This window comes from Pristis pectinata, chromosome 34 (genome assembly GCF_009764475.1).
Source record: "Pristis pectinata isolate sPriPec2 chromosome 34, sPriPec2.1.pri, whole genome shotgun sequence".
Taxonomy (NCBI): Eukaryota; Metazoa; Chordata; class Chondrichthyes; order Rhinopristiformes; family Pristidae; genus Pristis; species Pristis pectinata.
In genome coordinates this window covers 2,993,668-3,020,344 of record NC_067438.1, presented here as the reverse complement: position 1 = coordinate 3,020,344, position 26,677 = coordinate 2,993,668, and the positions used below count along the sequence as shown (strand labels likewise).

The following is a 26,677-nucleotide window of genomic DNA, read 5'->3' as shown; positions in this document are numbered from 1 at the left end:
TGGCATTCTGAGGCATCAGCCGCCGATCCGATACCCGTGGGGCGGGTTGGTTCTGACCCTTGTTGACTTCACATCTTCTCCAACCAGGTAGAGTTACCCCCCCCCCACCCCTGAGAAGTCATCCCTGCTTTTTACCACCCCCTCGTGTCCCCCACCTCAACATCACAACAGCGGCGGGATCCTGGGGAGCACGTACATTCCTCATGCCCCCACCCTGTCCCTTTACAAAGGGGAGGTTTTTTTGGGAATCTCCCAAACCAGACATTCATTGAGGTCCAATGTTTAAGGAAGGGGAGGGGAGGCGGGAGATCACAGTTTGGAAATTAGCCGCTTGAAGGGGCAGTCCCCCATCGCTGTTCATTCAGTTCTCGGAGGGGTAGGGTGTGGGGGTTGGGGTGGGTGATAGGCTGTATCTTAAAGTATCTGGCACCCTCTCCCCATCTCTCGGACCAGTGAGACGGTCACTGGATTTTGAACGCTCCAAAGTAGGTCTTGTGATGCTCCAGTTCTGCCCTGTTGAAAGGACTGATCTTCATGGAGAGGTGGGTGTCCTTCGACAGTTGGAAGACCCCTCCCTGCCGCAGCGAGTGGTACCAGGGCTTGTTGTTGGGCCCCTCGCAGACGGACTGGGCGGCCTCCATCAGTTCCAGGGGGTGCTGGCTGGACCGGCCAGAGTGCTGCAGGTACAGGACCGTGCTCTCCAGGACCTCGGAGCCGTTCTCGCAGCTCGCACCGACGAAGGAGACCTGGGAGTACACGTAGTAATGGCCCGGCTCTGCAATGATGATGAAGCCGTCGCTGTAGTTCATGGATTGCAGGGTGGACTCCTTTCTGGAAGATTCCCACTTCACGCTCGAACTGTTAAACTTGCCTGCGGCTGGGAGGAGAGAGAGAGAAAGGGAGAGGGGGCGCACATCAGATCACAGACTCACCACCAGACTCCCAGTGAGCAAACACCCCCACCAGAGGAATGCTAAACAATCCCACCGCTTCCACTCCCCCGATGACCACCATAAGACATTGGGGCAGAACTAGGCCATTCGGCCCATCGCGTCTGCTCTGCCATTCGATTGTGGCTGACTCTTTCTCAAGTCCATTCTCCCGCCTTCTCCCCGTAACCTCCCCCCCCCCCCCCCCCCCACCACCACCACCACCACCAATCAGGAACCTATCAATCTCTGCCTTAAATACACCGAATGACTTGGCATCCACAGCCCTCTGTGGCAATGAATTCCACAGATTCACCACCCTCTGGTTGAAGAAATAGGGTCTTTTAAGAGACTTTTGGAGAGGTACATGGAGTTTAGAAAAATAGAGGGCTATGGGTAAGCCTAGTAATTTCTAAGTTAGGGACATGTTCGGCACAGCTTTTGTGGGCCGAAAGTCCTGAATTGTGCTGTAGTTTTTCTGTTTCTATGTTTAAATGTAAATTATACAAGAAAGAACACATTTAGAACAAATAAAAACAAAGTTCAATGCAGTGGTCATAGTGTTTGCCGTAGTGATTCGGGTTGTGCAGGTTGGTGTATGTGAGATTCATGTTCTCCGTGCTGTCTGTACCTAGGTGCCTGTGATTCTTGTACTTGTGCGCAGGACAATAAACTTGACTTGAGGTCCAAGTCAGAATGGGGTGCAGTTCAGAGTGGGACCTGCGGATGGCAGTGTCCCCGTGCATCTGCTGCCCATGTCCTCTGCAGAGGAGGTGACGGGTTTGGGAGGTGCTGTCCGAGTAACCTGGGCGAGTAACTGCGGTGTATTCCGCAGGCAGTGCATGCTGCAGCCGCTGTGCACCAGTGGTTGAGGGAGGGAAGGTTTCGGGAGGTGGATGGGGTGCGGATCGAGCGGTCTGCTTTGTCCTGAATAGTGCGGAGCCTCCTGAGAGTTGTCGGACCTGCATCTACCCAGCGAAGTGATGCGTGTTCCATCGCACTCCTGGCTGGCGCCTTGCCGATGTGGAAAGGTTTTGCAGTGTCAGGAGGTAAGTCACCCACCAGTGGATCGCCAACCTCTGGCCTGAACTCGGCAGTGTTTGCTTCATGGGTCCAGCTGGGTTCCAGGTCATTTGATGCTTTAGTGGTGTCTACCAGGAAGATCCGTGAGGATCAGGGACTCGGGAGCAATGGATGTGCTGTCCTCGGGAGGACAGGACGAGCTCTCTCCTAGGCATGTACCTCATTCTCCAGAGCCGAGAGTGTGAATGTTTTTCCATGTAGTGTCAGGTTGAGAACCACAGTCATAGAGCCATAGCATCATACAGCACAGAAACAGGCCCTTTGGCCCAACTGGTCTGTGCTGACCAAGATGCCCCATCCAAGCTAGTCCCATTTGCCAGCCTTTGGCCCGTATCCCTCTAAACCTTTCCTATCCATGTACCTGTCCAATTGTCTTTTAAAAGTTATTCTTGTACCTGTCTCCTCCACTTCCTCTGGCAGCTCGTTCCACGGTACTGTACATTCACAAGTTGAAGACTATTGGCAAAAGAAACCGAATGGGGTACAGGGTGTTGAGTTACTGGATTGGAAATACATTGGCCTGGGCTAAGAAACCTACTGATGTGAGTCCACACCCTGCCACTGCAGCTGTAGAATCTAACTTCTAATAAATTTTGAAATATTGCTCGTCCCCCGGTGATGGCACGGTTCCGATCCTGAGAACTGTTCGTAACCCCGAACGATTCACAACTTGGAAATGCATCCACAAACCCAGATCCCACCGGGAAGAAGATGTCTGCAGCCCTGCGGCAGCCAGCAAACGCATCCCGTCGGTCTCTCAAACGCTCGTTCGTACAGGGCATAGATGGGCGAACACATTCAGTCCTTTTCCCAGGGTTGGGGAATCAGGAATTAGAGGGCATAAGGTTTAAGGTGAGAGGGGAGAGATTTAATAGGAACCTGAGGGGTAACTTCACCCAGAGCGTGGTCTGCCTATGGAACGAGCTGCCAGAGGAAGTGGTTGAGGTGGGTACATGAACAATGGACAGGTACATGGCTAGGAACGGTTCAGAGGGATACGGACCAAAGATGAGAGATCTACATCATGGCTGAGTCTAAATCCTGGAACTCCCTCACCAACAGTACGGTGGGAGCACCTGTCCCAGAAGGACAGACCCACCAATGGGCAAACATAGCTCAGATAGGGCATCTTGGTCAGCATGGATGAGTTGGGCCTAAGGGCCTTTTTCTGTGCATGTACGGAGTGTACACAAGATCGTAAGCTGGGAGGACCTGTAGCCTGGAATAACTTTTAGCTTTTTAAGTAGCACCAAGGTAACCAAGTAGAACACAGAACATAGAACACTAGAGCACAGTACAGGCCCTTCGGCCCACAATGTTGTGCCGACATTTTATCCTGCTCTAAGATCTATCTAACCCTTCCCTCCCACATAGCCGCCTATTTTTCTATCTAGTGGGTAGAAAAGTAACGAGAGGATTATTGTTAAAGAGTGATCTGGTTTATGAGTATTCTCAGGAAAGGAGATTTGGTGCCTTTACCCGGTGTGGCCCTTGCGTGGATCCAGACCCACCAATGGTATTGGCTCTGAACTGCGCCCTTGCCATGTGCAAAGCTTTACCCAAACCAAAGGCAGCTCCTTACCACCTTCTCAAGGGCCACTAAGCGTTGGCCTTGCCAGTGATACCCACGTGTTTGGGGTATTAATCAGTAAGAGTTTCACGCAGCCGTAAGGCGAGGTGCTGGGACCGGGAGGTCTGACGGGCATTGTGCGAGGGAACTGCACCCAAGGGAAAGGTGAACAGGCCAGTGGAAGAGGGCTGAGCAGAGAGCTTTCTCAACCAGCTGCCAGGGTTGGGACCGTCCCCGTTGCAAAACTCCAGAAATTCCATTCAACAAAAGTGGGAAAGTCCTGTGGAATCCACCTTGCACGCACCTGGAAATTCCATGAGGCCGGAAGTGAGGTGAAGATGGTCCCAGTGTGTGCAAGCTTACGGCCTGTGGGGAAGGAAGGGTTTCGGGGAGTGGGACAGGCTGTGAGGAGGGGGATCAGGTGATGGGGAACTGAGGTTTGGGACAGGAAGGACTCGTGATGGGAGCTGAGGTTTGGGACAGGCTGCGAGGAGGGGTTGTAGTGTTGCACGAGCGGATCTGTGAGTTACCCTGGTGTAGCAGCCAGCATAATCAAATACCCCACCCAACCGGGACATTCTCTCTTCTCTCCTCTTCCATCGGGTAGAAGATACAGGAGCCTGAGGGCACGGACCACCAGACTTAAGGACAGCTTCTACCCCACTGTGATAAGACTATTGAACGGTTCCTTTATACGATGAGATGGACTCTGACCTCACGATCTACCTTGTTGTGACCTTGCACCTTATTGCACTGCACTTTCTCTGTAACTGTGACACTTTACTCTGTACTTTTACTGTTTTTACCTGTACTACCTCAATGCACTTTGTACTAACTCAATATAACTGCACTGTGTAATGAATTGACCTGTACGATCGGTTTATAAGACAAGTTTTTCACTGTACCTCGGTACAAGTGACAATAACAAACCAATACCAATATTTACCTATAATATGAGCTATTGGCAGCTTTGACACGTGATGCCCAGCATCTTTTTGGGGATCTGTGGAAAGAAACAGGGTGGTGAAATTTGAGAAACTGATGGATTTCCACCCCTCCCACCCCCGCCCCCACAACCAGCAATGAACTACTCTGAAAGGATCAAAGCAAGCCCCTTCTCCACATTCCACAGTTGCTCCTGGCGTGAGACATAATCCATCCCATAATGTGTGGGGTCTCGTACACAGTGCTGGATCCCACAGGACATTCCAATGTCCTATCGTCTTGACATTCCCAGTAACATACACCATATCACAGGAAAGGCTCTCTCTTCATGGAAGTTTGAAGACATAGATAGGGAAGCATTGGAATTCCCAAGGAAATTCAGCATGTTCCCCATGACCCTCACCAATGTTTACAGATGCACCACAGAAAGCATCCTATCCCGATGCATCACGTCTTGGTACAGCAACTGCTCTGCCCGGGACCACTGGAAACTGCAGAGAGTTGTAGACACAGCCCAGTCCAGCACGCAAACCAGCCTCCCCTCCACTGACTCTGTCTATACTTCCTGCTGCCCTGGGAAAGCAGCCGACATAATCAAAGACCCCACCCACGCCGGTCACTCTCTCTTCTCCCCCCTCTTGTCGGGCAGAAGATACAAAAGCTTGAGAACACGTACCACCAGGCTCAAGGACAGCTTCTATCCCACTGTTATCAGACTCTTGAATTGACCTCTCATACGCTAAAAGATGAACTCTTGATCTCCCAATCCACCTCATCGTGACCCTTGCACTTTATTTGTCTGCCTGCACTGCACTTTCTCTGTAAATGTAACACTATGTTCTGCATTCTGTTTTTCCCTTTTACTACCTCGATGTAATTATGTACAGCACGATCTGTTAGGATGGCAAACAAAGCTTTTCACTGTATCTCGGTACATGTGACAATAATAAACCAATACCAGGTACCAATAGTAAAATCTGGGCAGCCCCAAATACCTCTGTGGTGACTTCACTCTGGGTGGGAGCCAATGCGATTTCCTGTCCGCATCTGCCGCTAACTGTCTGCCCTCTCAGCGGCCAACTAAACATTAAGCCACACTGTCTTGAAGAAGGGTAGGGTGGGTTGTCCCCAACACCAAGGTCCATATTTAACCCTTCATCAGCATCACAACAGGGACCGATCATTGACTTGTAATCCCATTACAGTTTGTGGGATCTTGCTAAGTATCAACTAGCTGCCGTGCTCCCTACACTACAAGAGTTACTACATCTTAAAAGTATTTCATTGGCTGTAAAGTGTCCTGGGATGTCCCGCAAGGGATGAATAGGAAGCTACAGGAATAAGGGAGTCAGTCAGCCATCTTGTTTTCTCAACTAATGTGCCACTTGAGAGGCAGGGAGGGGCAAAGGGGGAGGGAGAGATGAGGGAGGCGGGGGGGGGGGGAGACAGCTGATGAAGAATGGTGAGAGGGACACAGTGGGATGGAGGGAGGGTGAGACAGAGAGGGACAGAGGGAAGGAAAGCAGGAAGGAGAGGGACAGGATAAGGGGTGGAGTGAGAGAGGTTCACAATAGATGGTGAGGGAAAGGGAGGGGGTGGTTGGAGACGGATGGAGTTTCGGGGAGGAGGTAATGGAGGGGGTGACTAGGATGGAGAGAGAGGTGGAAGCCCTCACTCCATCCCTCCATATCCCTCTCTCCACTCTCCGTTCATCTTACTGCACTCTTCCTCGCCCTCTCGCCTTCTATCCCCCTCTCCATTCCCTCTCCCCCCACCCCCTCTCCCCCCCCCTCCCCTCTCTCCCCCACCCCCTCCCCCCCTCCCACCTCTCTCCCCCACCCCCTCTCCCCTCCCCCCCTCTCTCCCCCTCTCTCCCCCTCTCTCCCCCTCTCCATTCCCCCTCTCCATTCCCCCTCTCCATTCCCCCTCTCTCCCCCTCTCTCCCCCTCTCTCCCCCTCTCTCCCCCTCCCTCTCTCCCCCTCCCATTCCCTCTCTCCCCCTCACCTTCTCCCCCTCCCTCTCTGTATGTTGAGTTGTATACCTCAGTGAGCAGTGCTGTTGGTTACAGGGAAGGTGGTGGGGGGGGGGGGGGTGGGGTGGTGAGGAACCTGTAACACTCGGGGTGGGGACTGCGGGTTTGCCCTGACACAGGGTGGGCGGCTGAATCACTGACACTCCACACCCGTCAGCCCCAGAGAGCGGGGAGCGCAGACCCCCAGCACCTCCTCCTCCTCCTCCTCCTCGGCCCCTTCCTCCTGACACCCCCCACCCCCTTGTCCCCAGGGCCCAGGGCGACCCCCGGACTTCGATCGCCGAGCTTACCTGGCCTGTCTGTCTTCTTCCCGCAGGGCTGCGGGCTGTCCGTGTGGGTGGGGAGGGTCAGCTGCTGCCTGGTGTTGTTGGTCTTGCCTACAACGGGAGAGAGAGAGAGTCAGTGACTCGGAACCCACAAGGGGGGTGGGGGCAGGGGGGCTGCACAGCAAGATCCCGAGGTGAGGGGTGTGGCCCACAGCACAGCAAGATCCCAGAGGGGTAGGATTAGGGGATGTGTCCAAGTTCTGAGCAAGATCCTAGAAGAGAGGAGGACAGAATGTGAAATACACAGCAAGATCCCACAGGGAAACCAGGTGTGACATACTGCACAGCAAGATCCCAGAGAGGAGTAGGGTCAGGGTGTGATCTACACAGTACCCCGCAGGAGGGCAGGGCATGACCTACTGCACAGCAAGATCCCAGAGGGGCAGGTCACAACCTACTGCACAGCAAGATCCCAGAGGGGCATGAGAAGAGGGTTTGACCTACTACACAGTGCAATCCCACGAGAGGAGGGTGAGGTGTGACCACTCATTCCCAGAAAGGGAAGTGAAGGGTGTGGATTACTGCATAGCAAGATCCCGGGGGAGATTGGACAAGTGTCCTGGGAGTCCCAGGGACCCCAGCAGCAAGGACGGCGTGTGACCTACTGCACAGCAGGATCCCAAGGGGGTGGAAAGAAAGTGTGGCCCATGCTGCCAAGAACCCAGAGGAAAGGACAGCCCGTGATGCATCGCAGAGCAGGACTGCCAGGGGGTGAAGGGCGGATGCACTGCACAGCAAGATCCCAGGGCAGAAAGTAGGTAACTTGCTGCACAGCAGGATCCCAGAGCGGAAAGTAGGTAACTCACTGCACAGCAAGATCCCAGAGCAGGAAGGACAGCGGGTAACTCACTGCATAGCAAGATCCTAGAGTGGGAAGGTTAGCGCGTGACCCTGAGCCTGCTTTCTCCAGACTCATGGTTGGGGAAGACCTTGCACATTATCGACTGAGGGGCAGAAATACACAGGAGGAGCTTGAGCAACAACTTACCTCCCAGCTGTCCGTTGTCTGGGAGTTGCTTGCAATCCTGCAGAGGGAAACACCCAGTTATTGGCATGGAGGAACATGGCGCTACGGAATAACAGCACTGCTTGTTGACATCAGCCTGCCTTATTCATTAAACCCCGTCACATGGGTCTTGAACTTCTCACCACGCACAACTGTACACTGAGGTTGTTCACAGCTTGTGGGTGGGAACAGCAAGGGTAGAGTGGTAAAGCTGGGCACAGTGGGAGTGAAGGAGACAGTGGGAGATGGAAGGAGAGTGGGAGATTGAAGGAGACAGTGGGGGTGGAGAGAGAGAAGGAGACAGTGGGGGTGGAGAGAGGGAAGGAGACAGTGGGGGTAGAGAGAGAGAAGGAGACAGCGGGGGTGGAGAGAGGGAAGGAGACAGTGGGGGTGGAGAGAGAGAAGGAGACAGTGGCGGACTCCAGCTCAGCCCATGTGTGTACAAGATGTTGATGAGGCCACACTTGGAGTATTGTGTACAGTTTTTGGTTACACTGTAATGGGAAAGACGTCATTAAGTTGGAAGGAGCACAGAGAAGATTTACGGGAATGTTGCCAGGACTCGAGGGCCTGAGTTATTGGGAGAGGTTGGCCAGGCTGGGACTTTTTCCTTGGAACGTAGGAGACTGAGGGGTGACCTTATAGAGGTGTATAAAATTATGAGGGGCAAAGATAGGGTGAATGTACACAGCCTTTTTCCCAGGCAGATGCAATAGTGAAGTTTAAAAGACATTTGAACAGGTATGTGGATAGGAAAGGTTAAAAGGGATACAGGCCACATGTGGGCAAATGAGACCAGTTTAGGTGGGCATCTTGGTCAGCATGGATGAGTTGGGCCGAAGGGCCAGCTTCCAATGCTGTATGACTCCAGTCTGGCCCATATGTTACCCTTGTCCGGCCTATACTCGATTCCAGTCCATCCTCTGCCCTACTGTAGTCCGGCCTGTACACAACCCTACTCCAGCCTATGCCCTACTCCATTCTGGCCTATGCCCTACTCCAGTCCATGATTCCAGCCTCACAAGCTCATACACAGGAGATTCTTCATTTACTGCTGGAAGTGGTTCAAATCTGGATCGCACTGCCTGAGGGGCTGGTGGAGGAGGATACCAGCAACCATTAGAGCAGTATCTAGACCAGCACTCGAGTTGCCGAGGCTTGGAACATTATGGACCAGGTGCTGGTGCAAACTGGGATTAGTACAGTTGGTACTTGATGGTCAGCAGGAATATGGTGGGCCAAAGGGCCTGTTTCCACCCTGCACGGCTGCCTGCTTCTGTGGCCACCTCTCTGTAAAGAAGTGGAAAAGATTTAAAGAACTCAGTCCAAGCAAAGCTCAAACCCCCATCAAAAATATTGGGTATTTCGTTCAGTAAAACTCTGGTTAGACCACACTTGGAGTACTGTACCCAGTTCTGGTCGCCTCATTATAGGAAGGATATGGAAGCGTTGGAAAGGGTGCAGAGGAGATTTACCAGGATGCTGCCTGGTTTAGAGAGTATGGATTATGAGGAGAGACTAAGGGAGTTGGGCTTTACTCTTTGGAGAGAAGGAGGATGAGAGGAGACATGATAGAGGTGTACAAAATATTAAGAGGAATAGATAAAGTGGACAGCCAGCGCCTCTTTCCCAGGGCACCAATGCTCAATACAAGAGGGCATAGCTTTAAAGTAATGGGTGGGAAGTTCAAAGGAGATACCAGAGGGAGGCTTTTTACCCAGAGAGTGGTTGTGGCATGGAATGCACTGCCTGGGGCGGTGGTGGAGGCTGATACGTTGGTCGTTCAAGAGACTGTTAGATCAGCATATGGAGGAATTTAAAAATAGGGAGATACGTGGGAGGAAGGGGTTAGATAGTCTTAGGCGAGGTTTAAAGGTCAGCACAACATTGTGGGTCGAAGGGCCTGTATTGTGCTGTGCTGTTCTATGGTTCTATAGTTCAGGTTTGGGAACTGAGCTGAGTACTGCTGGGGCAGGGTGGGGGAGGTGGTGATGCAGGGATGGAAGGGGCTTGTCCGAAGGAAATGTCCCTCCAGCAGACAGTCATGTAGGGGAAGCCCCGAGAATGCCATGGATCTTAATCATCGCTACTCGCCAGAGGCAGCGAGTGCAAACGGTCAGATGTACATTCCCTTGTGAAGTTCCTTGCACTCCCACACAGTTTCAGTTGAACGTGGAGGCATGTTGCCGATCTCGGGTGGATTTTACTTCAGTACAGGGTGCAAGGTGGAAACGGGTTTGGCTGCCACTCAGGAACTCCCGGCTTGGGGATGAGGGTGGCTCTTGTGGAACGAAGTTACAAGTGAAATGAACTTGCCCCTTCTCTGGGGTCCGCCCACAACCCTCACGGAGGTGGGCAGGCACGTCCTGAGCTGTATCTTTTTACTGGCGATTTTGTGTGTTACTGTCAAAATTCACTCAGACAGCAGCCCCACTGCCAGAATCCATCTCCCCCAATCACTCTCCCCCCCACCCCCAGGTAGGGGTCCCACCCCCACATACCAACTCCCCCAGTCTGGGTGAACAGTGCTCAGCCTCTCCCCTCTCAGATTCCCTGAGCACTGCACAAGAGGCCTCTCATTCTTTCACTGTTTGGGGCCAATCTTGCCTCTTTCTCTTCCCACCGGACCCCAGGAATCAGGTGGTTAACTGAATCCACACACAGAAAGCTGGGAGGATCTCAGCGGGTCGGGCAGCATCCATGGAGGGAAATGGACAGTCGACGTTTCGGGTCGAGACCCTTGTGTCTCCGGTTAACTGTATCTGTTCAGGACACTTCTCTCTGCTGGCTGTCGTACCTTCGAAGGTGAGGTGGCATTTCTGTATGTACACCTCTGACAACAGTAAACTTCAACCTCATATTCGGTCTGGCTGCTCTACAGCCCAATGGTATAACATTTGAATTTTCCAATTTCAGGTCACACTTACATCCTGTTCACCCCCCCTTCTCCAATCTTCCTCCAGTCTTCCCACTTTTCCCATCACCCCCCCCCCCCCCAGAACCCCCATCACCCATTTTCATCCCCCTCCCTCCTGGCTCTAGCCACCTACCATCCACACACTTCGCCCATTGGATCCCTTTGCCCATCTGGTTCTATCTGCCCCACGCCTCTCCCCTGGTGGTTCCCATTCTCCCCTTCCCAGATTCCAGCACTGAGAACCTTTGTGTCCCCCCCCCCCCCCCCCCCATCACCCTCCAGCCTCTGTCCCCAGCTTCAACCTCAAGTCAAGTCGAGTTTATTGCCATGTGCACAAGTACGGTGTGAGGTACAGGTAAAATGAGAAACTTGCTTGCAGTAGCATCACAGGAACGTAGGTACAGACAACACACAGAACATAAATTATACCAGACAGTGAAAAGGGAGAGGGAAGAAAACTGTGCAAAACCAAGACCTTAGTGTGAAACACAAAGACACAATCAGAGACAAGTCCACGGCAGTGCAAGAGGTGGTCCGCAGTGTCCCGTTGCTGAGGTAGGGTTAGGGTTGTGCGTTGTGCAGGTCGGTTCAAGAACCTGATGGTTGAAGGGAAGAAGCTGTTCCTGAACCTGGTGGTGTGGGACTTTAGGCTTCTGCACCTCCTGCCCGACGGTAGCAGCGAGAAGATGGCATGTCCCGGGTGGTGGGGGTCCTTAATAGATGCCGCCTTCTTGAGGCATCGCCTCCTGTAGATGTTGTCAATGGTGGGGAGGGATGTGCCGGTGATGGACTGGGCTGTGTCCACTACTCTCCCTCTCCTGGCTCCATCTGTCCATTACCCCTCAACCCACCTATCACCTAATGGCCTCTCTCCCCCCACCCCCTCCTCTGTATACCAGCCATCTCCCCTCTCCACTCTCAGTCCTGATGCAGCATCTCAACCCAAAATGTTGACAGTTCCTTCTCCCCCCCCCACAGATGCTGCTCGACCTGCTGAGTTCCTCCTGCAGTTTGTTCTCTGTCCTGGAAACAACTATGAGGGATAGTAGACAGGACGGTGGAACTGAGATCAGCCATTGCTTGATGGAGCAGTCTAGAGGGGCTGAATTGCCTTCTCCTGCTTCTAAATCTATTTCTACTGTTCATGGAAGTAGCTGAAGACCTTCTGTGAAGCAAGGAGCTCTCCCTCCCAGAGTGGGTGAGAGGTGAGTGGGTGCAGTCAGGGAAATTGCCCTTTGGATTTAGATTTGGCTTCGCAGTGGTGGAGGCCTGTTATACTGGCTGGAGGTCTGTGCCCCGTGGTGTTCTGCAGGGATCAGTGCTGGGGCCTCGGTCGTTTGTGATGTCTGTGAATGACTTGGATGAAAATGTAGATGGGTGGGTTAGTAGGTTTGCAGATGACATCAAGATTGGTGGAGTTGTAGACAGTATAAACGGCTTCCAAAGGATACAGCAGGGTATAGATCAGTTACAGGTATGGGCGGAGAAATGGCAGATGGAGTTTAATCCGGGCAAGTGAGAGGTGTTGCACTTTGGGAGGTCAAATCTAAGGGGAAATAGCAGGACCCTTAACAGCGTTGATGTGCAGAGGGTTCTTGGGGTCCAAGTCCAGAGCTCACTGGAAGTGGCCACACAAGTAGATGGGGCGGTAAAGAAGGCGTACAGCGTGCTTGCCTTCATTGATCGGGGCACTGAGTATAAGATTCAGGAAGTCACGTTGCAGCTTTGGTTTGGCTGCACTTGGCGTATTGTGTGCTGTTCTGGTCGCCTTATTACAGGAAGGATGTGGAGGCTTTGGAGAGGGTGCAGAAGAAGTTCACCGGGATGCTGCCTGGATTAGAGGGTATGAGCTATAAGGAGAGGTCAGGTTGTTTTCTCTGGAGGCTGAGGGGAGACCTGATAGAAGTTTATAAAATTGTGAGAGGCATAGATAGACAGTCAGAATCTTTCCCCAGGGTAGAATGTCAAGTACTAGAGGACATGCATGCAAGGTGAGAGGGGGAAAGTTTAAAGGAGATGTGTGGGCCGGCTTTTTTTTACATAGAGAGCGGTGGGTGCCTGGAACAGGCTGCTGGGGGTGGTGGTGGGAGCAGATACAACGGTGGCATTTAAGAGGCTGTTAGGTGGACTGGGGGTGGAGGGATGTGGATCGTGTGCAGGCAGAAGGGACTTAGTTTAATTTGGCATTGCGTTCGGCACAGACATTGTGGGCCGAAGGGCCTGTTCCTGTGCTGTACTGTTCCGTGTTCACATTCTCCAAGAGATAAAACCACAGATGATGCTTCTTTGCAACCTCAGCTCTCACTAAATGGGAAATTCCTTGGCCACCAGCTTAACAGCACGTGGGACAGGACAGCATCTCACTCGTATCTGGTGAGATATGTTGGGTTTAACTTTCCAAAATTCCCTACATCTGGGGAAGATTCCATTGGAGTGGAAAATAATGTTTCTCTTTTAAGCATGAAGCAAACAGAAAGCAGGAGACCTTAACAGGAAGTTCTTAGAAGCTATTAAAACAAGCAAAATTCATGGTGATCGGACAATGTGGACATGGTTTTTGAAAGGGATATAGGGTCTGACCAACTTATTGTTCTTTGAGCATGTGCTGTGGATAAAAGGGAACCAGTGAATGCACTACACAGATTTCCAGAAGGTTTTTGATAAGGTGCCACATCAAGGGATGTTGTGAAACATAAGATCTGACGGTGTGGGAGGTGATCTACTGTAGCTCGAAGATGAGTTGGTGAGGTAACAGGGAGCAGGCGTATTTAGGTCAGCAAGATGTAACAAATGGTGTGTCACGGGGATCTGCGCTGGGGACTCAGTTCTTACAAATTATATGAAAGGATAAAGGTATCGAAGGCTCTTAACATTAGTCATAGTCATAGAAACAGGCCCTTCGGCCCAACTCCTCCGTGCCTGCCAAAATGTGCATCTAAGCTAGTCCCGTTTGCCTGTGTTTGGTCCATGTCCCTCCAAACCTTTCCTACCAATGGTCTGTCCAAGTGACTTTTAAATGTTGTTAATGTACCTGCCTCAACCACTTCCTCTGGCAGCTCATTCCATATACCCACACCCTCTGTGTGAAGAAGTTGCTGCTCAGGTCCCTTTTAAATCATCCTCTCTCAATTTAAACCCATGCCCTCAAGTTTTTGGTTCCCTTTCCCTGGGAAAAAGACTGTGTGCATTCACCCTATCTATGCCTCTCCGGATGTTATACACCTCTATAAGGTCAACCCTCAGTGTCCTACGCTCCAAGGAATAAAGTCCCAGCCTGCCCAACCTCTCTCTATAACTCAGGCCCTTGAGTCCTGGCAACATTCTCATAAATCTGCTTTGCACTCTCTCCAGCCTAATGACGTCCTTGCTATAATAAAGTGACCAAAACTGTACACCATACTTTCCAATGTCTTGTACACTGCAGCTTAAAGTCCCAACTGCCAGCTCTTGCCCTAGCCTTTTCCCCCTACCTCTTTATACTGACTGTCTTCCCTCTGTCTCTTAGTCCAGATGAAGGGTCTCAACCCAAAATGTCAAGAGTCCATTTCCCTCCATCGATGCTGCCTGACCCGCTGAGTTCCTCCAGCATTTTGTGTGTTGCTCCTGTACGCAGTGCCCTGACTAATGAAGGCCAGCGTGCCAAACGCCGCCTTCACCATCCTGTCTACCTGTGACCCCACTGGTGGTATGGAATTGGTGATGTGTAAATAGTGAAGCGAAATAAAAAGGTTACAGAGGGATAGTGACAGGTTAGGTGTGTGGGCCAATGGAGTGCAATGTGGGAAAATGTTCTAACTGTGCAGTCTAACAGGAAAAATATGAGAAAAGGTGGGAGCTCTGAGATGCAGAGGGATCCGTATGGTTCACCAAAGGCTGGTACACAGCCAACAAGTGATGAGGAAAGCAAGCAGGGTGATTCCTGTTAACCCGTCGATCTCCCTGCAGCACTCTGTCACTTTCTGCACCAGCAGCATTTATTTTCCACAACAGTGTTGAGGTGGCACCTTATTTTCACAGATGCACCATAGAAAGCATCCTATCCGGATGGATCATAGCTTGGGATGGCAACTACTCTGCCTGGGACTGCAAGAAACTGCAGAGAGCTTTGAACCAGGAATGAAAGGGCTTAAGTACGATGAGCGTTTGTCGGCTCTTGGACTGTACTCGCTGGAGTACAGAAGGATGAGAGGGGACCTCGTAGCGACATTTAAAATGTTGACAGGTAAGGATAGAGTAGATGTGGCTAGGCTGTTTCCCTTGGTGGGCGTGTCCAGGACCAGAGGGCACAATCTTAGAATTAGAGGGTACAGTTTCAAGACAGAGATGAGGAGAAGTTTCTTTACCCAGAGGGTGGTGAAATTGTGGAACTCCTTGCCACGCACAGCAGTGGAGGCCAGATCAGTGGGGGTGTTCAAGGAGGAGATAGACAGATATCTAAATAGTCAGGGTATCAAGGGATATGGGGATAAGGCTGGCAAATGGGATTAGAATAGTTTTTTTTTTCTCTCTCTTTTTTTCCCACCCCATTTCTTTTTCCCTTTTCCTTGGAGCAGACTCGATGGGCCGAATGGCCTGCTTCTGCTCCCTTATCTTGTGATCTTGTGATCTTGTGATCACACAAACCAGCCTCCTCTCCATGGACTCTCTACACTTCCTGCTGCTTTGGGAAAGCAGCCAACAGGTTGATTGAGCTGGGGCTTTTCTCTTGGGAGAGAAGGAGGATGAGAGGTGACTTGACAGAGGTGTACAAGGTGATACGAGGCATAGATCAAGTGGACAGTCAGAGACTTTTTCCCAGGACAACAATGGCTAACACGAGGGGACATAATTTTAAGGTGATTGGAGGAAGGTATAAGGGGGATGTCAGGGGTGAGTTCTTTACACAGAGAGTGGTGGGTGCGTGGAACAGACTGCCTGCAGAGGTTGTGGGAGCAGATACATTAGGGACGTTTAAGAGACTCTTAGACACACGAATGATAGAGAAGTGGGGGGCTGTGTGGGAGGGAAGGGTTCAATAGATCTGAGAGCAGGATAAAATGTCGGCACAACATTGTGGGCCGAGGGGCCTGTACTGTGCTGTAATGTTCTATAATTAAGGATCCCTCCCACCCCAGTCATTCTCCCCTCTCCTATCGGGCGGGTGATACAAAGCCCCGAGAACACATACCACCAGGCTCAAAGACAGCTTCAATCTGCTGTTATCAGACTCTTGAACTGACCTCTCATACGCTAAAGATGAACTCTTGATCTCCCAATCTACCTCGACGTGGCCCCTGCATTTTATTTGACTACCTGCACTGCATCTTCTCTGTAACTGTATATGTTATGCATTCTGTTTTACTTTTGTACTACCTCGATGTACTGACATATAGAATGATCTGTCTGGATGGCACATAAAACAAAAGCTTTTCACTGTATCTCGGTACACGAGACAATAAGAAACCAATTACCAATATCAAAAGCCTGGAAATCCAAGTATAGTGAATTCACTGGTTCCTTTTTGACCACAGCACATGTTATTGTGAGGGGATTTGAATACAAAAGAAGGGAAGTTATGCTTTAGTTATAGAGGACATTGGTGAGGCCAGGTGTGGAGCACTGCGTACGGCCTTGGTTCCTTGTTCAGTTAATACCTGAAATGGGCAGGTTGTCTTCTGCAGAGAGGTTGGGCAGGCTCGGCTTGTATCTGTGGGAGTTCAGCAGAGTGGTGGAAACGCAAGTGATCCCTGAGGGTTCCTGATGGGCTGGATACGGAGGGGATGTTTTCTATTGTGGGGGAATTGGAACTGGTATTGGTTTATTATTGTCACATGTACCGAGGTACAGTGAAAAACTTGTCTTGCATACCGTTCGTACAGATCAATTCATTACTCAGTGCATTGAGGTAGTGCAAGGTAAAACAATAAGAGAATGCAGAGTAAAGAGTCACAGCTACAGAGAAAGTGCAGTGCAGGTGCAAGGTCATAACAAGGTGGATGCTGAGGTCAAGAGTCCTTCTTATCATACTAGGGAACCGTTCAATAGTCTTATAACAGCGGGATAGAAGCTGTCCTTGAGCCTGGTGCTACGTGCTGGTGGAAGTTGGATTACGTCAATGATTAGGGGGTTACCAGTTTAAGATAGAGATGAGATGATATTTTCTCCCTCACAGTGCCGTGAGTCTTCAGAACTCTCTTCTTCAAAGGGCAGTGGAAGCAGAGCCTTTGAATATTTTGAAGGCAGAGGAAGACAGATTTTTGTTAAGTGAGGATGTTAAAGGTCACCAGGGGAAGGCAGGGATGTGGGGTTAAAAGGCAGAGCTGGCTTGAGGCGCCAAAAGGGCGACTCCTGCTCCTAATGAGAACGATGGTATGAGAGAGGGGAGCAGTAAGTGGCAGAGCGCAAGGCATGAAAGAGATGGGGCTGCATAGAAAGATCCCATTAATCAGTTCATGGATAGAGAGCGAGAGAGAGTGTGATGGACAGAGAGAAGGGGAGATGGAGAAAGTGGGAAAGAAAGGGTGAGAGAGGGTAAAAAAGGACAAGGAGAGTGAGAGGGGGGAGGGAAGAGAGGGGGAGAGAGAGGGAGGGAGGGAGAGAGGGAGGGAGGGAGAGAGAGGATCAAGGGAGGAGAGAGTGAGAGAGAAGGAAAGAGAGAAAAGGGAGAGAAAAAGAGGGAGAGGGAGAGTAAAAGGGTGGCAGAGAGAGAGAGAAAGAGCAGGAGAGAGATGCAAAGAGAGTGAGGGGGAGGGAGAGAGAAAGAGGGAGGAGATAGCGTGACACTATTACAGCGCCAGCGATCGGGGTTCAATTCCTGTCGCCGTCTGTAAGGAGTTTGTACTTTCCCCCGTGTCTGCGTGGGTTTCCTCTGGGTGCTCCGGTTTCCCCCCACATTCCAAAGACGTACGGGTAGGTTAATGTGGGTTTAATTGGGGCAGCGCGGACGCGTGGGGCCTGTTACCGTGCTGTATAAATAAAAGGGTAAAAGAAAGCAAAAAAGGTCGGGAAAGGAAGAGAGAGGCAGAGTGAGTGAGGCAGGGAGAGGGGGAGAGAGAGGGAAGGAAAGAGAGACGGGGAGAGGAAGAGGAAGAAATGGAAGAGGGATAAGACAGGACAGAGAGAGAGAAGGAGGAATGGTGGAGAGAGAGGGGGTGAGAAAAGGAGATTGAGAGAGGGAGAAACGGGGGAGTTACACGTTAACGAGATAAACTGGCCTGATCCTGGTGGATTTGGCACTTTGATCTGTCCCTCCCCAACCCTTGCGGAGGTGGACAGATCTGCCACTGGGGCCCCAGGGACAGGTCGTGTTGGATGACCACAGGGGGGCTGGGGGGAGAGGCGAGGAGGGTGCGGTTGAATTTGGATCACTGAAATTACCCCTGGTCAGTGTGATAGGCTGCCGAGTCCCTCTGTGCAATAACCAAAGCATTACTTCACTTGTGGGGAATTCCCTCACCTTCAGTGCTACACACTTAATCATCTCCAAATGACACGGAGAGCAGGGCGAGGCACCTCTCTGTGCAAAAGTGCCTGGAACCCCCTTCCCATAAAAAAAGCAGTCAATGCGAGTTCAATGATCTCAACAGCAGTCCTTTGCTCACTGATGGTCTTGTGGTGAAGCAAGTCAGTGAGTGAGCTGGGGGGTCTCTGCACCAACGTTGGATCGATCTCAGCCCCAGGGAGGTTGTGTTAGGGGAAAGTTTTTCTGGAGGTTGAGCAGACATGCAATAGTCAACCGTCCTCCTTGTACCCCAGGGAGCAAGAGCTTCCCGCCGAGAGAGGCTGCAGAATGTTCTCAGCCTGTTGGATTGGTTTTGTCGAGATTCAGTGGGGCTTGGTCTGCCTGGGTAAACTTTGATCTTGACTTGGCGTTTGATGTCTCTGGGCCTGTACTCGCTAGAGTTCAGAAGGATGGATGGGGAGGGGTTCTCACTGAAACCTACCGGATACTGAAAGGCGTGGTTGGAGGGTCCAGGATCCGAGGCCACAGCCTCAGAATAAAGGGACGTCCCTTTAGAACTGAGATGAGGAGGAATTTCTTTAGCCAGAGGGTGGGGAATCTGTTGGGCTGTGGAGAGTCATTGGGTGTATTTAAGGCAGAGATTGATCAGTTCTTGATTGGTAAGGGGGGGGGTTAAGGGTTACAGGAAGAAGGCAGGAGAATGGAGTTGAGGAAAATGATCAGCCATGATTGAGTGGTGGAGCAGTCTCGATGGGCTGATTGGCCTGATTCTGCTCCTCTTATCTTATGGCAATGATGTTGGGTTATACTTGAGGGCACAGAAGAGGCCAGGGATGGATCAGCCATGGTCACATTGACTCACTGGCAGGGCAGACTTGAGGGTCCGGTTTGCCTCTTCCTGCTCCTAGGATGTTCCAATCCCCGGTGACCAAAGGCTGATTCAAACTGGTTTCAGAGGCATGGGTTCAAGTCCCAACAGGGCAGCTGGGGGAATTTAAATCCAACTGATTAAATAAAGTCGAGAATCAAAAAAATAAAGCTGTGACCATAACTAGTTATGGAAGCTTATCTGGTTCACTAACGTCATAGAGTCGTACACACAGAGACAGGCCCTTCAGCCCACCGTGTCTGTACTGACCTACACTAATCCCATTTACCAGCACTTGGTCTGTAACCCTGACAATTCAAGTGCCCATCTACATATATACCTGTAGTGAGGGTCTCTGCCTGCACCACCCCCTCAAGCAGGGTGTCTGAGATTCCAACCCACACCACCACCACCACCCCCCCCCCCACTCTGGTGAGAAGGCTTTCTCCGATCCCTCCTGAACCTCCTACCTTCTCCTCAAAGCTGCCGTCAGGCAGGACGTACAGGAGCCTGAAGACCCACACCTCAAGGTTCAACAACAGCTTCTTGTTCCCCACTGCCGTCAGGTTCTTGAACCCACCTGAGAATCCCCAACATTACCTTGGATTATATTTCATTTCTCTCTTAATAGAGTCTAGAGTACTACAGCATGGAAACAGTCCCTTCGGCCCAACTGGTCCATGCCGACCACAGCATCCTCCCTGCTAGTCCCAGTTGCCCGCGTTCAGCCCATAGCCCTCCATGTGCCTATCCAAATGCCTCTTAAATGTAGCCATTGTACCCACCTCGACCACTTCCTCTGGCAGCTCATTCCAGGTACTCCCCGCCCTCTGTGTAAAGAAGTTCCCTCTCAGGTCTCTTTTAAACCTCTCCCCTCTTGTATCTGTGCCCTCTAGTTTTGGACTCCCCAGCCCTGGGGAAAAGACTATGACCGTTCACTTTATCGATACCCCTCGTGATTTTCTAAACTTCGATGAGGTCACCCCTCATTCTCCTACGCTCCAAGGAATAAATATCCAGTGTGGCCAACCTCTCCCTATAACTCAGGCACTCAAAGTCCAGGCAGCATCCTCATAAATCTCTTCTGCACCCTCTCCAGCCTGGCAATGTCTTTCCTCTAACTGGGTGACCAAAACTGTACACAGTACTGCAAGTGCGGCCTCACTGACGACTTATATAACTGCAGTGCAATGTCCCTACTCCTGAACTCGAGTCCCTGACTGATAAGGCCAGCGTGCTAAATGCCTTCTTTACCACCCTGTCTTGCACAAGTGTTGTTCTGTTTATTTTTAACGTACTGTGCTGCTGCAGAAAGCTAAGTTTGATGACATTTGTACCCTGTATCTGAATCTCCGTGACAATAAACGTGAACTTAGAACATAGAACAGTCCAGCACAGAACAGGCCCTTCGGCCCACAATGTTGTTCCGACGTAGCTAATCCCTCCTACCTACAGAATGCCCACATCCCTCCATTTTCCTCTCATTCATGTGCCCATCCAAGCCCCTCTTGCCCCCAATGAATTTGCCTCCACCACTCATCCAGGCATCCACCACTCCCTTGAATTAGCCCTCAGCCTAAACCTGTTCCCTCTTGCTTTAGACACCTCTACCACGGGGAAAGGTGTTCTACTACCTCCCCTCTGTGTCGTCCCCACCGTTTTGGACACCTCTATCAGGTTCCCGTCCCCCCCACCCTCAGCCTCTGCCACTCCAGGGAAAACAGACCCAGCCTGTCCCGTCTCCCCTGGTAACTGAAACACTCCAGCCCAGGTGAACCTGTCCTCCATGGAAGAAGGGCCTTGCCCTTGCCCCAACCCAGCTACGTGGTTGACACCTTGGCTGCCTCCAGAAGGTCAGGAGCAATAAGGGAAGGTCAATAAATGCCGGCGTTGCCAGTGCTTCCCGTCTGCTGCCGGCAAATGAAACAGAAGTGTCGGGAGTGGAGACGATGGGAGATCTCAGAGGTCGAGGGAGAGAGCTGGAGGTGAGGTCATCGAGGGGTCAGTCTAACAGGGCAAAGTTGAGTGGGACTACCTGTCCAAATCAGGACACGGGGCTGCCGAGAGTTCACCAGAAATGAAGAGATCTGGAGAGGTTTCATTGTATCTGGGAAAATCATAAACACAGGCCATTGGGCCCATCCCACACATACTAGCCAAAACTGGAATTGGGTTTATCCCACTCCCAGCTGCCCTGGCCACTGTTTACCCATGGCGAGGGGATTTCTCTCTCTCCTATCCTTTCCAGCAATGTTCCAAACCCCCCCCTAGCACTCACTGAATGAAATAATTCCCTCTCTAACCCTCTTCCTGTCACCTCAATCAGTTTCTCTGCACGCTCTTCACTGTGTTTATTTCTCTTTGTTTCTCTCCAGTGAGCTTTTGCTTTCAGTCTGAGCCCTCTGCAGCATCTTGTGGTCCAAGTCAGAACTTGGGGCTGCTTTTCCCTTCCACCCCCACCCCCACCACCTTCAGACCACTTCTGATTCATCACCTCCCCTTTCCCCTCTGTTTATTCCAGCACATTGTTTCTCTGTCTCCTCTCTCTGCTCCTGCACACTCACTCTCTCCATCTCTGCCTCTCTCTTTCCATACCCGCTCCTGCTCACTCCCTGTCTCCGTCTCCCCCTCGCTCGCTGCTCCCTCATAGCCCACCTCCCTATTGCTCTCTCCGAGTGCTCTGATGCACTCGTTCTCTCTCTCTCCTGTGCACTCCCTCTGTCTGCCTCTCCCTTTCTCTCTGCTCCTGCGCACTTGCTCTCTTTGTCCTCCCCCCTCCACTCCTGCACACTCTATCACTGCCTCTCTTGAGCTTTGCTCCTGCACTCACTCTGTTTTGCCTCTCTTTCTGCCATCCCTCTCTCTGTCTGCTCCTGTCATCTTTATCTCTGCCTAGCTCTCTCTCTCTCTCTCTCTCTCTCTCTCTCTCTCTCTCTCTCTCTCTCTCTCTCTCTCTCTCCTCTGCTTCTGCACTCTCCCTCTCTGTCTCCCTCTCTGCTCTTGCACACTGCCTCTCCTCTGTTTCACTCTGACTGCCCGTCCACACTCGTGCTCTCTGTAGCTCTCCTCCACGCACCGTCCCTCCCTGGTCTACCCCTTGCCCCCTCCCCTCCTTTCCCCTCTCACCCACCCTGGCCTGTTCCACACCCCGCCCTCTCTCTCGCTGCCTTTTCCCGTCAGACTGCCCCTGATGAGCAGGACTTACACCAGTTTCCTGCTGGGTCCCAGCGACAGCCCCGGCTGCGTGAACGGCGGGTACTGCCGAAGCTCGGTTCGGGGGTTGTCAGGGGCGACAGGGGCAGACGCTGGTGACTGGAGACCAGGCACAGTGAGGGGGAGGCTATTCAGCCCTTCGAGCTGTGCTGCCCTGCTGCCCCATTGTGGCTGGTCTGTACATAAGGACACAGGAGCAGACGGAGGCCATTTGGTTCATCACACCCCATCTGCCCCGCCCCACTCACATTCCCCTTTGACCTCTGGACCTGACGACTTCCCCGGGGTGACTTGGACCCCACCTCCTGAGAGAGGGAGGGAGAAGGACGGGTTGACGGAGAGAGAAGCAGAGAGGGAGAAAGGGATAGAGAGAGAGAGAGGGAGAGTGATTGACAGAGAGAGAGAGAAGCAGAGGGAGGGAGAGGGAAAGAGGGATTGACAGGGAGAGAGAATTGATAGAAAGAGAGGGAGAGGAAGGGGGGGACAGGGATTGACAGAGGGGAAGGGAGGGATAGAGACAGTCTGCAACAGAGGGGGAGAGAGAGAGTGAAAGAGGGAGAGAGGGGTGGGGAGACGGAGAGACAGAGAGGGCGATGAGAGGGGAAGTGGGAGGGACTGGGATAGAGAGGGAGGAAGAGCAGGATAGAGATGAGGAGAGAGAGAGAAAGGCAGAAAAAGAGAGAGATGGATAGAGAGAGGGATAGAGATAGAAAAGCAGACATAAAGATGGATAGAGAGACAGAGAGAATGCAACAGAGAGGTGGAGAGTTACAGCAGGACAGATAGAATCAGAGTCAGATTTATTGTCTCTGTCTTATGACGTGGAATTTGTTGCCTTGCGGCAACAGTACAGTGATGAGGTAAATAAGTAGATGGAGAGTGAAAGGTGCGTGATAACAAAAAGCTAGAGAGAAACAGAGAGGGAGAACCGACGAGACAGAGAGAGCAGTGACATAGAGAGAGATACAGAGAAATAGAGTGATAGATAAATACAGAGAAATAAATAGCAATACAGAGATGGATAGATAGAAAGAGAGAGGGATAAAAAGATGTTCAGGAAGAGACAGGGAGATGGCTGGGGGCTGAACTGGCCAGGTGACACAACCCCAGTCCCACCCTGAGTGCACCGGACCACCGCTCAGTTCTCCTGGAGTGCCACATGGCAGAACCTACACCGGCCTGACGCACCAGGAAACAAAAGCACCAGGGCTGGGAATTTTTCAAAAACTTTTGGAGTCCGAATCTTTAGGATTTGTAGGGAGGGAGGGCGAGAAGTCATAGGTCAGTGTCACATAGAGGAACTCGGGACTACCAGAGCAGGGATTGCACTCGGAGCAGCCCCCACTGTACCTGCCATCGGCTGAGGCCCTCCTGGTACGTGAACAGGCCCTGTTCCCACCCCAGAGCCCCAGGCCGATTGTCCAGGAGTCTCCGCACCAGGGGCCCGTGGAAATCCCGGGAAAGGTTGTGACGCCTTCCTCAGTTTCAACCCAGGATGCCAGAGGTGGAGAGGTCAAGGGAGCGGAATCCGGAGCTTGAGCAGCCGAAGGCACGGAGTGCGGAGAGATGGAAACCCAGGGATGGAACAGGAGAAGCGTGGAGGCCACAGTGAGTGGGAGGGCAGGGTGAGCAGGGGATGGCCTTCGTGTCACAGAGTCACACAGCATGGAAACAGGCCCTTCGGCTCAATTGGTCCATGCTGACCCAGATGCCTCATCCAAACTAGTCCCATTTGCCAGCATTTGGCCCATAACCTTCTAAACCTTTCCAATCCAAGTACCTGTATAAGTGTCTTCTAAATGTTGTTGTACCTGCCTCGACCACTTCCTCCGGCAGCTCATTCCACATGTGGACCACCCTCTGCGTAAAAGAGTCGCCCCTGGGGTTCCTATTAAATCTCTCCCCTCTCACCTTCAACCTATGCCCCTTCTGATTCCCCAACCCTGCATTCACCCTATTGATGCTCCTCATGATTTTATACACCTCAATAAGGTCACCCCTCATTCTCCTACACTCCTTGCCCTTAATATACATCAAATTCCCTGAGATTTTCCTTAATCTTGTCTGCCAGTGTAATCTTGCCCCTCTTTATTGCCCTCCTAATGAGGTCGCCCCTCAGTCTCCCATGCTCCAAGGGATAAAGTCCCGGCCTGTCCTGGGATTTGAAATCAGAATCAAAACTGAGGTGGAAATGTCAAAGAACTTCCTGAAGGAATTCTGCTTTGTGGTTTTCAGATGCTGGGTGACGGGCGAAAGGGGCAGTTGAGACAACGCTGGAAACGGGGGCCCAACCGACTTGTGTTGTGAGGCAGGCAGCAGTGGGTATGGCCTGGGCCCCCAACGTCTCCTCCCCCTGGCAATGGGTGGGGTGGGACGGAGATGGTCTCAGCCACCCCATAATATCCGAGGCCTGCCCGTTGCCCAGGTTGACCTGCTAGCCTGACCCTGCCCCTCCGTCCGCCGGGTCCCTTGGGAGTCCCACCCCCCCAGCCCTCAATTTCACGCCGGAATTCCGGTATCGGCACTGAGGGAGCGTCGGGAAGGGAGAGAGATTCTGAACCAGGCACCTCCCCTGCCCGTCGCGCTCCATTGTTTCGGTAGAGAGCCCCCCCAACCACCCCCCCCCCCAACTCGATCCCTCCCGTCACAATTGGCCTGGTTGGCTGACTGGGAACTTGATGTACGCCTCGCCGACGACCCAAGGCCGGCCAAGGGGGTCCGCGGGGGGGATGGTGGGTCCAGCCAGGAGGCGGGATCGTCAAGAGCCACCTCCCTGTTGGGCCGAGGTTGGGAGGGGGTGGGTAGGAAGGGTGGGAATGAGGTGAGGGAAGGGGAGGGGAAGGGTCCCACCTACCTTCCTCCAGCCGCCGGCGGTCACCAGGTAACAAGCCATCCCCAGGAAGCCAATGGTCAGGGCCACGCACCAGAGAGTGAGGGTCACCACCATCTTGGGCCCCACCTTTGCCATCTCCTGGGGACGCGGTGGGTGGGGCGGGCGAAGCGGGAGAGGGCTGCGTCCCCCCGGCGGACGACGGGGGCCAGAGTTTGGCCCAGCTGCCCTTCCCGCACCCCTCCAGCACCTCCCTCTTCACTACAACGAGTCCAGGAGGCAACTGGCAGCTGGCTTTGCTGCAGCAGCAGTGAGAGATGTTCCCAGATCAGGCAAGGGCTGGCGCTATCTGAATTCCCCTGGCCAATGGAGTTCCCCAGTGGGAGGGGACCTTCTCTGAGCAGCGAGAGGACCGTCCCTCTTTGACATTTGATCCACTGTCGTTGGCCCATGTTTCTCCCTCAACTTAAACCCTCTCCCTCCCACCTGCTCAGCCCTTGATTGGGTGCTCCGAGCTGTGGGGGTGGGGTGGGTGTGGGGGGAGGGGTGTTTGTCCGCAAGCAAGGTGGGGGGGGTGGTGTGGAAACAATTACAGATAGCCATATTCAAAAATACTCAGCCACGCACACACAAACACTCTCTCTCTCTCTCTCACACACGCGCACACACACACGCGCACACACGCGTGCGCACACACACACACACACACACACACAGCCTCAAACACACACACACACTCACGCACATAGTCTCACACTCACACACACACACACACACTCAAATACACACACACACTGACGCACACACAGACACACACTCAAATACACACACACACACACACACACACACACACACACACACACACACACACACACACACACACACACGCATACTGCGGCTGCTTCCTGAAGGGAAGTTTGATCGACTGCTTTGTGTTAACCTCTTAAGTCCTGGTTTGTACTGAATCAGAATCAGATTTATTGTCACTGACATACACGACATGGAGCTGACTCAGTCTATAACCCTCTGCAGCCTCTTACGATCCTGTGCATTGGAGCCTCCATACCAGGCGGTGATGCACCCAGTTGGAATGCCCTCCAATGTACATCTGTAGAAATTTGCAAGAGTCTTTGATGACGTACCGAATCTCCTCAAAATCCTAATGAAGTAGAGCTGCTGGTGTGCCTTCTTCGCAAGGCTGAGCAGGGTGAAGTGATTCCCACTCTCTTGCCTGCAGGTCCATAATTCTTGGAGTTATACTGCATGGAAACAGGCCCTTCAGCCCAACGTGCTGACCCAGATGTCACCCCACACTAATCCCATTCACCTCCTTTTGGCCCATTTCTATCCAAATGCCTTTCAAACATTGCAACTGTACCTCCCTCTCTCACCTCCTGTTCCAATTCACTCCAAAAACCCACCAGCCTCTGGATGGAAAGCCTTCCAACACAGAACAGTGCAGCACAAGAACAGGCCCTTTGGCCCACAAGGTTTGTGTCATTCCAAGCCAAGCACA

General features: G+C 52.2%; 1 protein-coding gene across 1 annotated transcript; it reads right to left on the bottom strand.

Annotated features, from left to right (window-relative positions):
* Nucleotides 1-461: 461 nt before the first annotated feature.
* Nucleotides 462-25,299, bottom strand: LOC127585813 (lymphotoxin-alpha-like). The gene is made up of 5 exons (XM_052043510.1): nucleotides 25,186-25,299; nucleotides 22,324-22,430; nucleotides 16,443-16,495; nucleotides 6,851-6,937; nucleotides 462-877 (listed from the first exon to the last, which is right to left on the bottom strand). The coding sequence occupies exons 1-5, from the start codon at nucleotides 25,297-25,299 to the stop codon at nucleotides 462-464; spliced, it is 777 nt and encodes a 258-aa protein (XP_051899470.1).
* Between the last annotated feature and the right edge of the window lie 1,378 nt (nucleotides 25,300-26,677).

Excerpts from the sequence above, each read along its gene's own strand:
- LOC127585813 (XM_052043510.1), bottom strand. The coding sequence starts at position 25,299 with ATGGCAAAGGTGGGGCCCAAGATGGTGGTGACCCTCACTCTCTGGTGC. Across the intron at positions 22,431-25,185 it reads CCGCCGGCGGCTGGAGGAAG|TCACCAGCGTCTGCCCCTGT; the intron begins GTAGGTGGGACC and ends CCTGGTCTCCAG. Across the intron at positions 16,496-22,323 it reads GGACCCAGCAGGAAACTGGT|ATACAAGCCGAGCCTGCCCA; the intron begins GTAAGTCCTGCT and ends GAACTCCCACAG.